The following is a 17,979-nucleotide window of genomic DNA, read 5'->3' as shown; positions in this document are numbered from 1 at the left end:
GTGAGTTGTTGATCACAAAAGAAAAGTGTTTCAACTGTCCCGGCTCTCCCCTATATATATATATATATATATTTTTTTTTTTGCTGATCTGAAAAATGATCCGATCCGTGGCTCAAAAAACGTAAATGAGCCGAACCGTGAGTTTTGTGATCCGTTGCACCACTATCAAACATCATTAAGAGAAACCTCAGCATGAAACACATAAATGAGACCAGCATGCACCTCAGCGCCAGTGGCAACCTCCTCCGCCGCTCCAGACATCACACCCAGTGTGTAGAACGAGAACACACACAGCTCTCGCGTGCACACCGCGGGCTGGCGGGGAAAAACAACCAATCATGAGCCACACTGCATAAAAAGACTACATTTTGCTTCTCAAGTAAATGCATCTTCATTTCTGGTGCACTTCACGTGGTGGTCAAAAATGACAGAATTTTTTTTTTATTTCAATCAATCAAATTAATGTACTATATTTTAGTTCGATAATGTTTTTTATTTAATATTTTGCATTTTTAGGGGGAGTTATTGTACCAAATTATATTAACGCTGTATTTATAATCCATTTATTCACTTTTTGAGCATAGACCTGAAAATTAAATTTCCAACTTGAACCGTCGTAAATCTTGACATCAGAACATTGAGAACGAACACCAAATAAAAAAAAATAGACAATTAAAAAAAATAATTGTCACCAATATATACAGAAAATAATTGAAATCTATTAAAATTATTGGAAAATAATTGAAATCTATACAGAAAATAATGCATCAATCTATACAAAAAAAGGTTTGGGATTTGAGTTGTGTCAATTATTTTCTGTATACATTGGTGATTTTTTTTTGTAGTTGATTCTCTGCTTTTTTGTGTCAGCTATTTTCTGTTATGTTGGTTACTATTTTGTATTTTTCTGTTTATTTTATTTTCATATATGGCTGGCTATTTTGTATATTTTTTCTCTCCGTCTATTGGATGATTGGGTTAATGAGTCGTATAATCAGATCAGGTTTGACGGATCATGTTGATATAAATTGTACCTTGCTGTGTACTAGTTTTTTTGCCTGACTAAATCCTTCGGGTCGAAACATTGTTCAATAAATGAATCCTTTGGAAGCATTTTTGTTTACTCTGAAATGTACTGGAAAACAAGAGTAAAATCTTTTTTTGCGGTTAGATTCACCTTCAGCATGGATCCGTTCTGAAAGACGTGCTGCTCGTCACAAACCACACAGTATTCGTTCAGAGTGGGGATCCGCTGCTCAGAGTATTTCATTATCTTACAGAGAAGAGAAAGGAGACAGTCAGAAGAAGCGCTGAGCTGATGTGATCCACCGTCACAGGAAGATCCAAGAGGATAATGGAGCACATCGGGAGTGTGTTGTGTAATATGACTTGATGACTGCGATAATGAGCGAGAAAAACAAACTGGAAACTGCATTTGGACCATGCATTGTTGAATTGTTTGATGTGTAAATCCAAAAAAGCTTATTTATTGTTAATTATCATTCCAATTTTAGATGCTGATTGGTCAATCCAGTGTTCCTGAATGTATGTAAATGATGAATGTAATGTTTCGATGTACACCGAGCATGATGGGAAACGATTGTGCTAACACAGTTGTGCTAAAATACATAAAACACACAGTACCGTTCAACAGTTTGGAGTCTGTAAGATTTGTTAAGAAATGTCTTCTGCTCACCAAAGCTGCGTTAATATAATCAAAAATACAGTAAAAATTGTGATATATTATTACAGCTTAAAATAACTGTTCTCTATGTGAATATATAGTAAAGTGCAATTTATTCCTGTGAATTTTCAGCATCATTACTCCAGTCTTCAGTGTCACATGGATCCTTCAGAAATCACTATAATATGATGATTTGATGCTCAAGAAACATTTATGATAGTTATCAATGTTGAAAACAGTTCATATTTTTGTGATACTGTCACTTTTGATCAATGTGATGCATCCGTGATGAATAAAAGTATTTCTTTTATTAAAAATAAAACCCTACCGACCCCAAACAGCAATGTTGTGAAGCAGCTGCTCCTGTGAGCCTCACGTTTCACACAGTCACATTTCAATGAATGTGATCTAAATTTAGCTGTGCTGTTATTTAAGCAATACGGTTCCTGTTATATAATGCTATATTGTGAATGCTACTGAAACATGCTTTAGCCGTTACTATTCTTCACTCTATAGCATGAGCTCTTGAACCCTATTGCTGTATTAACAGAACGGCAAGAAATACAGTAGTCCCAAGTTCATTAACAACATTACAGTTGCACATCACTCCACCATTATGAACTAAATATCTTGTAGCGTAAAGAGATTTAAAGGGATAGTTCACCCAAATATGAATCATGATGATGAATTATTTTCCTAAAAATCTTTGTTTGTGTTTATCTGAAGAAAGAAAGTCATGTACATCGTTGATGGCATGAGGACGATTAAATGATGAGAGAATTTTCATTTTAATCTCTTTAAGAGCATTTGTTCCCTCGTTTTACTAAATCGAGCGCACGATTTAATAATTCATTGCCTCTTTTTATTAAAGTTTGTACGATATAATTCATTCCCTCGTTTTACTAAATAGTTTGCAAGATATAATTCGTTCCCTCGTTTTACTAAATCGTGCGCACGATATATCAATTTATTCCCTCGTTTTATTAAAGAGTTTTCACGATATAATAATTTGTTCCCTCGTTTCATGAAATAGTTTTCACGATATAATAATTCGTTCCCTCGTTTCACCAAATTGTGCGCATTATATAATAATTTGTTCCCTCGTTTTATGAAAGTTTTCACGATATAAAAATTCGATCCCTCGTTTTATGAAAGAGTTTTCACGATATAATAATTCGTTCACTCATTTCACCAAATTGTGCGCATTATATAATAATTTGTTCCCTCGTTTTATGAAAGTTTTCACGATATAAAAATTCGATCCCTCGTTTCATGAAATAGTTTTCACGATATAATAATTCGTTCCCTCGTTTCACCAAATTGTGCGCATTATATAATAATTTGTTCCCTCGTTTTATGAAAGTTTTCACGATATAAAAATTCGTTCCCTCGTTTTATGAAATAGTTTTCACTATATAATAATTTGTTCCCTCGTTTTACTAATTAATACACAGATATGATAATTCGTTCCCTTTTTTTTACTAAATCATGCGCATGATATAATTATTAGTTCCCACGTGCGCACGATTTAGTAAATTGTAGATTTTTTAAGTAGATTTTTTACTAAATTGTGTGCACAATGTAATAATTCGTTCCCTCATTTAAATAAATCGTGCACATGATATAATAATTCATTCCCTTGTTTTACTAAATTGTGCAAATGATATAATAATTTGTTTCCTCGTTTTACTAAATCTTGCGCACTATATAATAATTAATTTCCTTGTTTTAGTTCAATCAAATGAGGGAACTTTCTTAAATGAGGGAACAAATTATTAAGTCAAGGGTACAAATTCTAAATTCGTGGCCACGATATATTTTATATATATATATATATATATATATATATATTTTTTTTTTTTGTCAGGGCTCTGTAGATTTTTAATGAATTTCTTTCTGTTTTTAAATTTCAAAATAAAGCTGTGATTTTCTGTAGGTGCTTTAGTCATCAGGATCATCATGCATATGATCTTTTATGAGATTTACAGGACGTTCACTATGAAGCTGCACTCGACATGCATGAATGTAATGTTTGGATGTACACTGAGCATGATGGGAAACGATGAAGTCATGCGTGCCGGCTGGTGTGTGTGACGAGTACCTGCACGAGGAAGCCGTACTCCAGCGTTGGGATGTTCTTGCAGTGTCCGCCCGCCTGGGATGAGAAAAACAACTCAATCAGCTGGCGGGTGGTAATCTGCGCAGGGGCCCTGCCCGCCGGGACAGCCACAGTCTGATGGGTTAACGGAGACAAAGCATTATGGGAAAGGTGCCAGCCAGCCGTGTTAGGCGAGGGGGGTTTCGAAGGGCAAAGAGGCTAGGGATTGTGATGGGAGATTGATCCTACGAGAGGAATCTGCAGCCATGTTTTATCTCTCACGTGGAGTCCCTAATGAGCCACTGAGGGGTCACGGGTATGGAGAAGCGGGAAAGAGAGTGATTCGAAAGGAAAGCGTGCAGTCGGGAAGACGGGATGCTGACCTGGCTGTTCGGAGGATAGCTGAACAACTCGCCCTTGGGGTTCTTCATGGTACAGGAGATGGAGCGGTTCATGAGCCGGGTGACTCTGAGCTCCGGCACGCTCAGTTTGCCTTTCAACACTGTGTCCTGGATCAGGGGGAAACTGGGAGACCTGGAGCCAAGATGGAGGCCACAGCCAGCGGATGAGTTCATGCTGCGCTCACGTCAGCTTGGAATTATGATTTCTGACTAGTCAAACGCATGATTCTGTTTGTAATGCTAATAATTAGCCAGTGATACCTGGAGTGTTCATTTCAAGAGCATAGAGAGCGTATGAAGTAATGATGTGTTTTATTGTCATCGGTCCGTGTGCTTTCGTTTTCTGATTTAATATTGAAAGTAGAAAAACAAGAAAACAGTTTATTTTCGTTTTAATAACACACGAGGTCTACAGCATAAAACTCAGAAGAGTAGCCTATGTATTTTAGTATATCTGTTGCTCTCTGGTTGTCAGATGCATGCGTGAACGATAATACGCCTATTATTATATACCCCAGTCAATGAATTATTCTTTCCTTTATGTAATAGTGTTTAAAATATTCAATTTACTACTAATTATATTGATTTATATCTTAATTTATTAAAAAGTTACTGGGCAAGGGCGACCATATAGACTATGACAGCCGTCATTTATAATAATAATAATATAATAATAAACGTTATTTTCTATAGCGCCTTTAAAAGTAGCATCTCAAAGCGCTTCACAAGAATAGAAACATGTTAAAACATACAATTATACAAACAATGCATTAATGACAGAAAAAAAAAAAAAAAAAAAACATATTATGAAATGTTCGATTAAAGGATTAGTTCACTTTTTAAAAACTTTTGCTGATAATTTACTCACCCCCATGTCATCCAAGATGCCCATGTCTTTCTTTCTTGAGTCGAAAAGAAATGAAGGTTTTTGATGAAAACATTCTAGGATTTTTCTCCATATAATGGACTTCATTCGGTACCAAACGGTCCAAGGTCCAAATGACAGTTTCAGTGCAGCTTCAAATGGCTTTAAACTACACCAGACGATGCATAAGGGTCTTATACTAGTTTCATTCCCGCCCACGTGTAGAAATAGAATATTCAAGCTGTTTATAATTTTGTTCTACCTTAGAACGAAAAACGAAAAATCAAGCTGAATACTTTTGTACACTGATGAATACTATTTTTCTACTTTCAATATTAAATATTAAAAAAAACCGAATGAACGCAACATACACGGACCGGGTCATCAGCAACGAACACACATTTATCCATTTTCCAAATTACATGGCGAAAAGCTGCAGTTAGTAACGAAATCTATTACATATTTAGGCAATATAATTTTGATTACTTTATTACTTTTACCCTTAACTTGTTTATCACAGATAATTATGTATTGTAGTGATATAAAAATACATAGAGAAAAAACAATTATGTTAAAATTTGTTATCAACAAAATTAAGTGCATTGAAGGGTTTGAAGAAACTGCTGGTGGTTCGTAAATCGATGAAAAGGTAATAATTAAACCATAAAATTTTAACTTTTTAAAATAAAATAAAACAAAATAAAGCACAAATTAATTAAATATTTAATTTGTTATGCGTTGTGGCCTCTGATTGGTGTAATTACAGGTCAAAAAAAAAAAAATGGTGAGAAACAATATAATTTACTGCCATTTTGTGAATTTTAAGTAATCAATAAAAATTTAAATGTAGTCTGATTAGTATTTTAAAATGCAATATAATTACAAGTAGCCTATATAATTATTAGAATCTGATTACATAATCCAGATTACATATACTAAGCAATGACTAATAAAAACTAATAATTTCTGAATCCAAGGATTGTGTTATGGGAATCTCAACATGACGTGAACGCAACATTGATATATTTTATATGCGAGTAGGTTACTGTACAGTGTTTCGCTGAGCATTGAAATAAACAAAAGTGACCATTTCAAGTTTGTAAAATTAGATTTGCGGCAAAACTTTATTCATGAACGGAGTTTTAGATTGTTACATAAATAATATATATATATATATATATAGCCGGTCACTGTGGAGCCCTATTTCAGTAGCATCAACCATGATCTGTTGTTTCAGATTGTTAGCGTATATGACATGAGTTTTCACATCAAACGTTGAGGACATACTTGGGTATCGGGGAGAAGATACTCAATCCTGCACGAAATTTCTTGATGGTTCCTCCGGCTTTGAACCAGCTGTGCCGCTTCTCCTGCTGGGCTTTGAGGAACTCATTACTGAGATGCTTCCACTGCTGAGACGTGAACGTGCTGAGGATCCTGGAAACGTGAGAAAAAGCTTCAGGCTTCATTTCAAAACATTACAGCTTCTGCTATATCAGTCAGAACACTTCTCTTTGTATAAACGCCTCTGCTAAATGCATAATCGTAGATGTAAAGGACTACGTTTTAGGGCTGATTAATTGCATCCAAAATAAAAGTTTGTGTTTACATAATATATATGTGTGTACTGTGCATAATTATTTTGTATATATAAATACACACACATGCATGTATATAAAATATATAAGAAATATTTGCATGTATATACTGTATATATATATTTATATTATATATAAATGCAAATATTTGATATATAAATAACACATTTTTCTTAAATATATACATGCATGTGTGTGTATTTATATATACAAAATAATTATACACAGTACACACATATATATTATTTAAACACAAACTTTGTGTTTGTGTTTAAATAAATTGTTTCACAGCCCTACTACGTTTACATTGCATCCTTATAACGCGATTACAAAAATTTGGGGGGCAAAATTGTACCTCATGTAAACATAATACTTCAATCAAATTGATGCAATTAAGCTCATAATCATAGCAACCATAAACATAGTTAAACATGGTGTATGCTGATTTTAATCGCAATAAACAGGCATGTAAACACTTTATTCGCATCTATTCCACGATAAACAAAGTGTGCATGTGCATTTTTGGGGTGATGAAGAAACTGAGCTCATCTTGGCAACGTTGCACAACATTAATATAATGCAGTATAGACTAGTGATGCTTAAAGGGTTAGTTCACCCAAAAATGAAAATTATGTCATTAATGACTCACCCTCATGTCGTTCCAAGCCCGTAAGACCTCCGTTCATCTTCAGAACACAGTTTAAGATATTTTAGATTTAGTCCGAGAGCTTTTTGTCCCTCCATTGAAAATCTATGTACGGTATACTGTCCTTGTCCAGAAAGGCAATAAAGACATCATCAAAGTAGTCCATGTGACCTCAGTGGGTTAGTTATAATTTTTTGAAGCATCGAAAATACATTTTGTTCCAAAAATAACAAAAACGATGACTTTATTCAGCATTGTATTCTCTTCCGGTTCTGTTGTCAATTGGCGTCGACGAGGCCAGTGACGCTGCTGACGTGTTATCTGGTGCGCCCGTGTATTCGGGTTCAAATAAATATGTCTGGTTAAAAAAAAATGCAAGTCTTCCCCTGTGTTGAAATCCTTCGACATGTTTGCAAAGATTGTTTTGTTTAGAGCGTGCGTCTCCCTCAGACTGTAAACGAAGCTCGGGCGCACCAGACACACGTCAGCTCGTCTTACATCAGCGGACTCATGAACGCGGATTGACAACAGAACCGGAAGAGAATACAATGCTGAATAAAGTCGTCGTTTTTGTTATTTTTGGAACAAAATGTATTTTCGATGCTTCAAAACATTCTAACTAACCCACTGAGGTCACGTGGACTACTTTGATGATGTCTTTATTGCCTTTCTGGACAAGGACAGTATACCGTACATAGACTTTCAATGGAGGGACAAAAAGCTCTCGGACTAAATCTAAAATATCTTAAACTGTGTTCCGAAGATGAACGGAGGTCTTACGGGCTTGGAACGACATGAGGGTGAGTCATTAATCACATAATTTTCATTTTTGGGTGAACTAACCCTTTAAGGACATGGAAATAGAGAAATTTTAGTGGCAAATAAATCTGTGAGCATCATTTGTGCTGTGCATTGCGGTAGGTGAATAATGGTGGTAAAAATAATACTAATTCTTCAAGATTAGTCAGAATAATGTAAATTGCATGTAAAGGGAGTAACAACTTATTCTGATTATTGGAAATAATCATATTATTGGTGCATATGCAAACGTAGTCATACTTACTTCTTTAGTTGAAGGCCCAAACTGAATCCTTCTTTATTAGACGGCTGAAACACCTCCACAGACGGTTCTGCGGGAGTAAAGTGAACATGTCTGTAATGTAAGTACCGTCTCAAACACACATGCACAGAAGCGCATGTGCGTGTCTTACCTGGCCCATCCAGGTACTGTGAAAGGGAGAAACGAAGGCGTAAGACGATGGGCTCCGTTCGGATCACCTTCCACGCGGTCGCCACCTCCTCCTACAAACACGCACATCATTTTATTCCCATCACAAGATCTGTTTATAAAGTTGAGTAGGTTGTGTGGGAAGTGTGTGTTCTCACATCCAAGAAGCTGATGTTGATTTGCAGGTCGATGTCCACATCATCGATCGTGCCGTACTCCCTGTGGGAAGAGTAACACACTAGTGGTGCAACAGATCACAAAACTCACGGTTCGGATCATTTACGGTTTTTGAGCGACGATTTTGAATTAGCAAAAAAAATTAAATATATATATATGTATATGGGGGGGGGGGGGGTATGTAACTTTGATTTTCATTTACTACTTAAAAAGCTCACTTGAAGTTCTTCGAAACCACAGCAACAATTACTAGCCGATAAAGTTCAAATGTTATTAGAGAAAAGTAAACCGTAAGTAGTAAAATGAGAACAAATACACAAATTACAAGCAGAGATGAACACTAAATAACAAAGTTACAAAGTCTAACAGTTGTATTCAGGTACAGAAATGAATAATTAAGCCTATAAAATAACACTATTTGTTCACTGTAGAAATTAAATATAGGTTAATCTTTGTTAAAGCTGTATTTTGTTGTTTTATTAACATTAATGACACACAACAGCAGGAATATTAGGCTGCCGTCACTTTAAGACCGAATAAACTGACAAACATTCCGGTTTCTTTCTCAACTGTTTACTCGTGACATAACCGAGAAATACTCGCAGAGACGGGCATTTGGATATAATTTTGTTTGTTTGTGTCCGTTCAAGGGCAAGAAAACGCAAAAGAGGAATCAATTCAGTGTTTGAGCACAATCTCTCTCTCTCTCTCTCTCTCTCTCTCTCTCTCTCACACTTCGGGTGTGTGTGTGTGTGTGTGTGTGTGTGTGTGTGTGTGTGTTTAGTTTAGTTTAGTTTATTAAGATCCCCATTAGCTACTGCAAAAGCAGTAGCTATTCTTCCTGGGGTCTATAGACTTCAACAACAAAAAAATATTCGTATAACATAAAACCGTACATTATATAGACAAATGGAGTGTACACATTCTTACATAACCATACAACAACGTACTAAAAGAAAAAACAATAAAACAACAAAACGACAGCTCTACAATATAGATTATCACAGTACACAGTTACAGCAATACTACTATAGGGTTAATAATTAAATAAAGTACCACATATAAATAATAACAATTATTCAAATGTAAATAAATAAAGTCTTAATCTTTTACGAAAATTCATAGCATTCATTCCCAAAATCAAAAACTGCGGAAGAGAATTCCATGCCACCATTGCTCTATACAGCACCGTCCTTTGTATAAGGTTAGTTCGACACGAAGGTAACAAAAAGCGACTCTCTGTTGACTGACGAGTGGAATATTGATGCACAGCACTAAAAAAAGACAGTCTGCTGTATAATACTTCTGGCATTTTTGTAACAATAATTTTTCTATCAAAATTAACAATACAATAATTAATCCTACTTTTTACACTTAACCAAACTAACCTAGTATTCAAGTCTCTAACACTAGTCCTAAAAGGGCAATTTAAAACTACCCGAGCTGCTTTATTTTGAGCAACTTGCAATTTTCTTAAGTTCATTTCAGTTGTACTTGACCAAATAATTGAACAATAATCCAAATGTGATAGAACTAAGGATTCTACTAATATTTTCATCACTCGATTTGGAATAAATTTTCTACAAAGCTTAACAACTGCCAGACTCCTGCCCATTTTCAATAATATTTGATTTATATGACTATTCCAATTTAACAAGTTATCAACACTCACACCGAGTAGCTTTGCCTCCGTAACCTGTTCTATCACAATACCCCCCACAGTCAGACTCAACACAAGCGGATCTTTTAACAAATACTTGGATCCCAGCACCATACATTTACTTTTCTCTGCATTAATCACCATATTATTGTCCCTAATCCAATTTTCAATTATTTTCAGTTCAACTTGTAAAACTTTGTTAAGTTCAACAAGGGTTTGCGCGGACGTGTAAATTGTAGAATCATCTGCATATAGAGCCATGGTGGAATTCTCTAAAACAAAAGGCAGATCATTCGTAAAGATAGAAAACAAAAGCGGCCCAAGGCAACTCCCTTGTGGCACACCACAATCGAGAGTCTGTATATCAGAATTACTCCCATTAAATGTTACAATAAACTCCCTATTGGCAAGATAACTTTTAATCCATTCAATAGCAGATGTTTCAAAACCATAACAGATTAACTTTTCCAACAAAATTTCATGATCAAGTACATCAAAAGCTGCACTCAGATCTAACAATACTGTTCCAACAATTTTTTTATTTTCAATATCTTTTATCCAATCCTCAGTTATCTGAGCCAAAGCTGTTGTTGTAGAATGTTCCTTCCTGTATGCATGCTGATAAACAGAATTTAAATCATTTATGCTAAAATACATACTTATTTGTTCATAAACAATTCTTTCTGTAATCTTACTCAGAATAGATAAAATACTAATCGGTCTACTATTTTTTCCCGACAGTGGTTCCTTCTTATTCTTTATAAGTGGCATAATTTTAGCAACTTTCCAACTAGTAGGACAAATGCCTTTCTCTAAACTTAGATTTATTATATAACTTATAGGCCTAGCAATTACATCAGCTACTATTTTTAATAATTTTGCATCAAGGTTATCAGCACCTGATGGTTTCTCTTTAATTACTTTTAATAAATTCTCAACAGTAGTAGTACTTACTCTTTCAAAGTCAAATTTGCATGTTTTATTTCCCATTATTTTATTACATATTGTTCTATTATTTAAATAACTTTTTTGTTTCAGATTCATACCTTGTCTTAAAGTTGAAACTTTATTCTTGAAATAAGAACTTAAATGATTTGCAATATCACTGGGTTTAGTCAAAAAGGATCCTTCAACTTCAATAAAAGATGGCACCATTGTAGCTTTTCTCCCCATTATTGTATTAAGCATACTCCATATTTTATTACTATCAGATTTTGCCTCTTTAATCTTATTTTCATAATAATTTCTTTTTTTTGTTCTGTTTAATTTAGTAACAAAATTTCTTAATTTCCTATACTTATTCCACAGGACACTATTACCTGATGCGATTGCTTCAGCCTTTAATTCATTTCTCAGCTTTATGTGCTCCTTCAGTTCTAGATCTACCCAAGGAGCAGCAATGGTTCTTACAGTTATTCGTCTCAATGGTGCATATTTATCCATGATTGGCATTATTGAGCTAGTAAAAGCCTCTAAGGCTCTATTAGGATCATCCTCAAGTAATATCTTTGACCAATCAACATTTCTGACTTCTTCACAATATTCATTTTCATTAAAAAATTTAAATATCCTTTTAACAATAATTTTCTGCCCTGATTTGGGAACCTTGGTTTTCCTATTAATTGAAACTAAATTATGATCACTAAAGCCTACCGGCATAGAAATTGCTTTTGAACATAAATCTGCGGCATTTGTGAAAATTAAATCAATACACGTAGCTATTTTTGTGCCATCAGATCTATAAGAAACTCTAGTTGATTTTTTAACAACTTGTGATAAATTACAAATCTCTGTTAATGAAAGCAACTTATTTTTTAACGAACAGTTTCTCAAATGCCAATCAATATTCAAATCTCCTAAAAAATATATTTCATATTTTGTATCACAAACTCTGTCTAACATAGTACAAATCTTATCTAAATAAACTATGGGTACATTCGGTGGTCGATAACAAACACCAATTAGAACAGGCCGAAGATGTGGTAACTGAACTTGTAACCACAAAGCTTCTACACCCACACAACCAAAATCAGCTCTAATTTTTGCAGGTATTTGATTTTGAATGTAAATTGCAACCCCACCACCATATGCATTTCTATCATATCTATACAGATTGTACCTATCTATATGCAATAGTGAATTGTCTATATTTATATCCAAATGAGTTTCTGATATTGCCAGAATATGCAAATTATTATTTATTAGAGTTTCTGAAATATCCTAAATCTTATTTCTCAGACTACAGACATTTAAATGTGCTATGCGTAACCCTTTAATATTTAATCTATCTTTTACCACAATCGTTGTATCTGATTAAACATCTGTCAATAGTAGAGCTGTACAAAAACAATAAATAATATCTAACAGAAAAGCATACAGACAAACCCACATAGAAACATACAAACAACCAAAACAACATAGAAACATACACACACACACACACCCACACTTATGCAAACCCCACTTATGAGCAAAACCAATTAGCAGCCACGCCATCTCCAGACATAAACATAAATTATTTTCCCATTACTCAGCGGTAACGAATACATAAACAAACTTATCATCATTAGTTATTATTAGATGTTCCATTCAACAGTCTCACAAAATTCTTCCTGCTACCTCTTATCAAGCCTCTTCCTTGTCTTGTTTGTCCAACTCAGGTTCTATGACCGTCTTTAGATATGTCTCTGCAGCTAGATGGTTGGAAAACTTTTTCGTATCTCCTTTGAAAGTCAGAATCAAGGTGGCAGGGTGAATTATGCCATGCTTAACTCCCGCACTCCATAGCTTCTTCCTCACGTCCCGAAAACTCGCTCGTATTTTAGCCATCTCCGTCGAGATATCTGGAAAGAAGCGAAGTTTCATTCCGCGAAACTCTAGTACCCTTTCTTCTTTCGCAATCCGCACAATCTCATCTCTCACCACCAGCTTCTGCAGTCTTACTATCATTACCCGTTGCCCAGAATTACTCTTAGATCCAACACGATGCGCCACCTCCACCCCTGGCTCAAGCTGAAGCTTATCACTGAACAAGTCTTTTAACAGTTGAGACATATAACTTGTAGGATTTCCTTTCTCAACATCAGCGGTCAGGCCCATAACACGGACATTATATTTGCGATTGTAACTCTCCAAGCGCTCAGTTTTTTCCTTGAGTTCATCATTATCTTTACGTAGGCTTTCATTTACGCCCTCCAGTTTGGTTATACGGCTATCGAAGCTACACAATGAAGCCTCTATATCACCAATTTTTGTAGCACAAACAAGCACCTGCTCCTTAACAGCATTAAGCTGCGGTTGTAGTCTATTAATCGCCTCATCGAGCTCCTCTCGCATTATCCTGCGAATCAGAGAGGTTAATTCTTCCATATTAGCCTCTTTAGCTGCCATGTCTGTTGCGATCACCTGCTGAGCAAGGTCCACTTCTCCGTGCTTTGTTTGTGCTTTTCTCTTCTTTGGGGGCATAGCATACGACGAACCTCAGGTTATTAAACAAATTTCATGCTAGATCAGAAAGTCATTTGTCATTACCACAGTTTTTGTCAAGTTTGTCGGAGACTGGCGTTATCCGGCATGCCTAGCCTTCGCGCATGCTCAGTACTCAATGTACTGAACAACTTGTTGTGTGTGTGTGTGTGTGGCTTTCCGCACAGATAACGTGCAACTCCTGATTTTCGCCTCTTCTTACGCGTTTAAAATAGTTTGAAAGTGTAAATTGGCAAGACAAAACACATCAAACTTATGGTAATGATAAACTTACACTCTATGATGGTTAAATTTAACAGTTAATCCGCGAATCACATCAATTGTGATCTGTTGCACCCCTACAACACACTCAGAATGAATGTGAATCAGGTGTGAATGCTCATATGTGAATCCGATGTGAGTTCTTCTTACCTGACGGACACAGCGCCATCCGTGTAAATGTCTTTCACAGCCTCGATATCCGCGTCGAGCTGCGGGTGACGGTACAGATCAGCGGCACAGCTCCCCTACAGGTGCACAGCGGTATTACACATGAAACTGCTCGTTCCTTCACTTCAGTACAAGGGACACACACACTGCCGTTCAAAAGCTTTGGATCGGTTAGATTTTTAATGTTTTTAAAATAATCTCTTCTGCTCACCAATGCTGCATTAATTTGATTAAAAATACAAAAAAAACAGCAATATTGTGAAATATTTTTGCGATTTAAAAGAGATGTTTTCTATGTGAATATATAGTAAAGTGTAATTTATTCCTGTGATCAAAGCTGACTTTTCAGCATCATTACTCCAGTCTTCAGTGTCACATGATCCTTCAGAAATCACTATAATATGATGATTTGATGCTCAAGAAACATTTATGATTATTATTAATGTTTAAAACAGTTGTGTACATTTTTATTTCAGGATTCTTTGATGAATAGAAAGTCCAAAAGAACAGCATTTCTCTGAAATAGAAAGCTTTTGAACGGCAGTGTATTTGCTACTGATTTGTCGTCATTTATTTGAGATGCTCATTTAAACCCAGTTGGAAATATTTATTATTTTTTACTTGAAAGATAAAGCCACTAAAAACAAGACTTTTCCTGCCTTATGATAAAGGATTACATTTGTTATATATCATTAAGAGAAGAAAACAGAATGTGACGTAAGGAAAATGTGTTTTACCTGAATACCGTACAGGAACTGCTCCGGTTCATTCTCTCCATCCGATTCTTCATCCGTCCAGCACTGGCCTTTAATATCCTGGATCAAGCACAAACAGACACAGTGATTTTAGCATTATTTCTATAGTTTTATAGTATTTTGAATTAGCTTTTATTTTAATATTTTCATTTTAATTTTAGTTAAAGTTTTAGACATTTTGATAATTGATTTTTGTCATTTTTACAACCCCAATTCCAGGACATGTAGTAAAATGCAATAAAATCAAGAATCTGTGATTTGTTAATTCTCTCTAATCTTTATTGAACTGTCAAAGGTACAAAGAAAGGATTTTCAACATTTTTTTATAATATTTTGTAAACATTAACAAATTTTGATTTTGAATATTAAATAGATAAGATAGAAAGAAACTCAAAACAATTATACATCCAAATCAATACACGGAAATTAACAAAATGGATTTAACTTATGAACACAAGTTTAGGGTTGTTTACAGAAAAACGCCAGATAAAGATCTTTGCAATATCACAATTCATTATAAGCTCATGTATATGAATTAGAATAATATCGAATCAGATTTTCCCAATTCATGAGCACATTTGAATGCAGATCGAATAGCAAATTCCAATGAACCCCTATGGGATGTTCTGTTTGCTTGTCTAGATGAGCAACAGTAATCCAGGGGGCGGAGCTAAACGAAAGGGCGGAGCTTAGCAAACGTTCAAATTAAGAGTCCAGGGTCATCTGACATCTGTTCATTATGGAAGCTAGTTTCCACCACAGAATAAAAAATAAAAAAGGTAATAGCGACTTTTTATCTCTCAAATCTCACTTTTTTTAATTACATATAAAGATATAAAGTCGCAATTCCGTGTTATAAAGTCAGAATTGTGAGCTATAAACTCACAAGTGCGAGAAATAAACGTTCAGTTTTCACATCTTTTCTCAGAATTGCATGTTTATATCTTAACCCTCCGGAGTCTTGGGCTATTTTGGCCGTTTTTGAGTGCTTTTATTTTTTTTTAATTTTGCGACATAAACAAATGTTTACCATACCAATGTTTGGTATTATTTTTTTCAGCACAACATCACCTATATGACCAGACAATTAGTTTTTCACTTTGATGTACTGTATCAACATACTGGACCCAAAATCACACAAAAAACACAAAATCCGAATAGAAAAATTATAGCTTTTCTGCTACAAAAAACACAAACATGCTCAATGAAGCATTTTAAAAGGTTTAAAATGTAAACACAAGTTGTAAATGTCAACATATACAGGCACAATTCAGATATAATCAAGCTATATACAAAAAAAATATGATTTACAAAAAAGAGCGGGTGTAGCCATTTTTTTCTTTCTTTTTAGCTCAGCCACTTTAAAAAAAATGTTGTGCACACAATTATTCAGAGAGCTATTTTAAAGCCTTGCATTCCCAGAGTATGAGGGTTCCCAAATAGTGCAAATACTAAATAAAAAAAGTAAAATTGAGATAAAATGAAACTATATATCACAAAAAGGAGGTGTGGCAATAGGCGTTTTTTCTTTACTTTTTTGCTTAGAAACTCTACAAAACACTTCATGTACAATTACACAGATATCTACATTACAGGGCTTTCATTCCTTGAGTAAGAGGGGTTCCTCAATAGTGCAAATATACCATACAAAAGGTAAAATTAACACAAAATCAAACTATACATACAAGTATTTACAAAAAATATCAGGTGTTTTTTATTTAATTTTATTTTTTATCTGTGCCACTACTCAAAACAGTTTATCTAAATCTACTCCTAAACTACCTAAACTATCTACACTACTCCTAAACTACTCTCAAAATCTACTCAAACCCTTGCAAAAACTAGCAATAACATCTCTCTTTACATATATATAACGTATATATGTCTCTCTTTGTCAACTCCGTAAATCCTCAGCCTTTCAATTTCGCTTGTTTGCTGAGTTGGCTCCTCCTCCATTCCCTCAAAGTGCATCCTGAAGAGCAGAGTCAGCAGATTCACACATTTTTCTCCGTTTTGTTTTATGACAAAAACCGACGAAGTTATTAGAATAAATGCAACGCCTGTCGCATCCCATCTGGCGTTCTTTTACGAACGCGTCAATATTTTTTTATATAAAGTTTAAATTATCATATCTCCGTTTTTATTTGGTCTATCAACACAAAACAAAAAGTAACATAGAATTTCAAGCCAGCACTTTCGACAAAAGTGGACGGCAGCGCTCAACGTGACTTTGTTTTTATGCTTCAACGTCTTAAACTGGTCATGTAACTTGATCACGCCGGCGTGATCGGCGACCCCGAAGAGTTAATTGCATGATTTTATAACACGCAATTGGGAGATATTTGTCAGAATTGCATGATATAAAGTCGCAATTGGGAGATATAAACATGCAATTCTGAGAAAAGATGTATCTGACTTTATATGCACAAAATTCTGACTTTTATTCTCGATGTAGATGTAAACTGTAGATGTGAGATAAAAAAGTCGCAATTATCTTTTTAAATTTTTAATTTTGTGGCGGAAACAAGCTTCCACAGTTGATTGACCTGCAGCTGTAGCAGAGCAACCACAGGCCGGCCCAGTCCCAATTCGCATACTATCCGTCCTAAATAGTATTCGAAAATATAATTAGTACGTCTCAAATCGTAGTGTGTTGAAATTAGTGTTCCAAAGAGATCCGGATGGTCTACTATTTCCGGTCAGAATCCGAAGTGTAGATCGATACTAATATTGCCCACAACCCATCGCGCGCTGGACGAGGATTCGGTTAGAACTACAAACACGAGTGAAAGTGTTAAAAAACTACAGACATGGAGGACGCGCGAGTCCGCCGATTATGTAGAGATAAAGGGGTTTAGTGATTAATTATCAGTATTTAACCTGACGAAAAGGTATTTATTCAACGTTGTCTACATTATATTGCATCTGCAGCAGCATTGTGAACTTTTGTGA

At 35.0% G+C, this 17,979-nt stretch overlaps 1 protein-coding gene across 4 annotated transcripts in view; it reads right to left on the bottom strand.

The window, feature by feature from the left end:
* The window catches only part of parp6a (poly (ADP-ribose) polymerase family, member 6a), a 54,693-nt gene that overhangs the window by 21,257 nt on the left and 15,457 nt on the right, over nt 1-17,979 (bottom strand). For 3 of the 4 annotated variants that reach the window (XM_077194661.1, XM_077194662.1, XM_077194663.1), the window contains 10 exons: nt 15,010-15,087; nt 14,255-14,349; nt 8,679-8,739; nt 8,504-8,594; nt 8,356-8,422; nt 6,336-6,485; nt 4,166-4,316; nt 3,786-3,917; nt 1,178-1,273; nt 223-315 (listed from right to left, as the gene is read on the bottom strand). In XM_077194661.1, the coding sequence (XP_077050776.1) occupies nt 223-315; nt 1,178-1,273; nt 3,786-3,917; nt 4,166-4,316; nt 6,336-6,485; nt 8,356-8,422; nt 8,504-8,594; nt 8,679-8,739; nt 14,255-14,349; nt 15,010-15,087 (1,014 nt within the window). The remainder of the gene's footprint in view (nt 1-222; nt 316-1,177; nt 1,274-3,785; nt 3,918-4,165; nt 4,317-6,335; nt 6,486-8,355; nt 8,423-8,503; nt 8,595-8,678; nt 8,740-14,254; nt 14,350-15,009; nt 15,088-17,979) is intronic. The other variant, XR_013189670.1, reaches the window with a different exon arrangement.

This window comes from Siphateles boraxobius, unplaced genomic scaffold (genome assembly GCF_051911475.1).
Source record: "Siphateles boraxobius isolate OS27281-9 unplaced genomic scaffold, OSU_SipBor_1 32, whole genome shotgun sequence".
Classification (NCBI taxonomy): domain Eukaryota; kingdom Metazoa; phylum Chordata; class Actinopteri; order Cypriniformes; family Leuciscidae; genus Siphateles; species Siphateles boraxobius.
The sequence above is the reverse complement of the archived record's forward strand: the minus strand, read 5'-3'. Positions and strand labels throughout refer to the sequence as shown.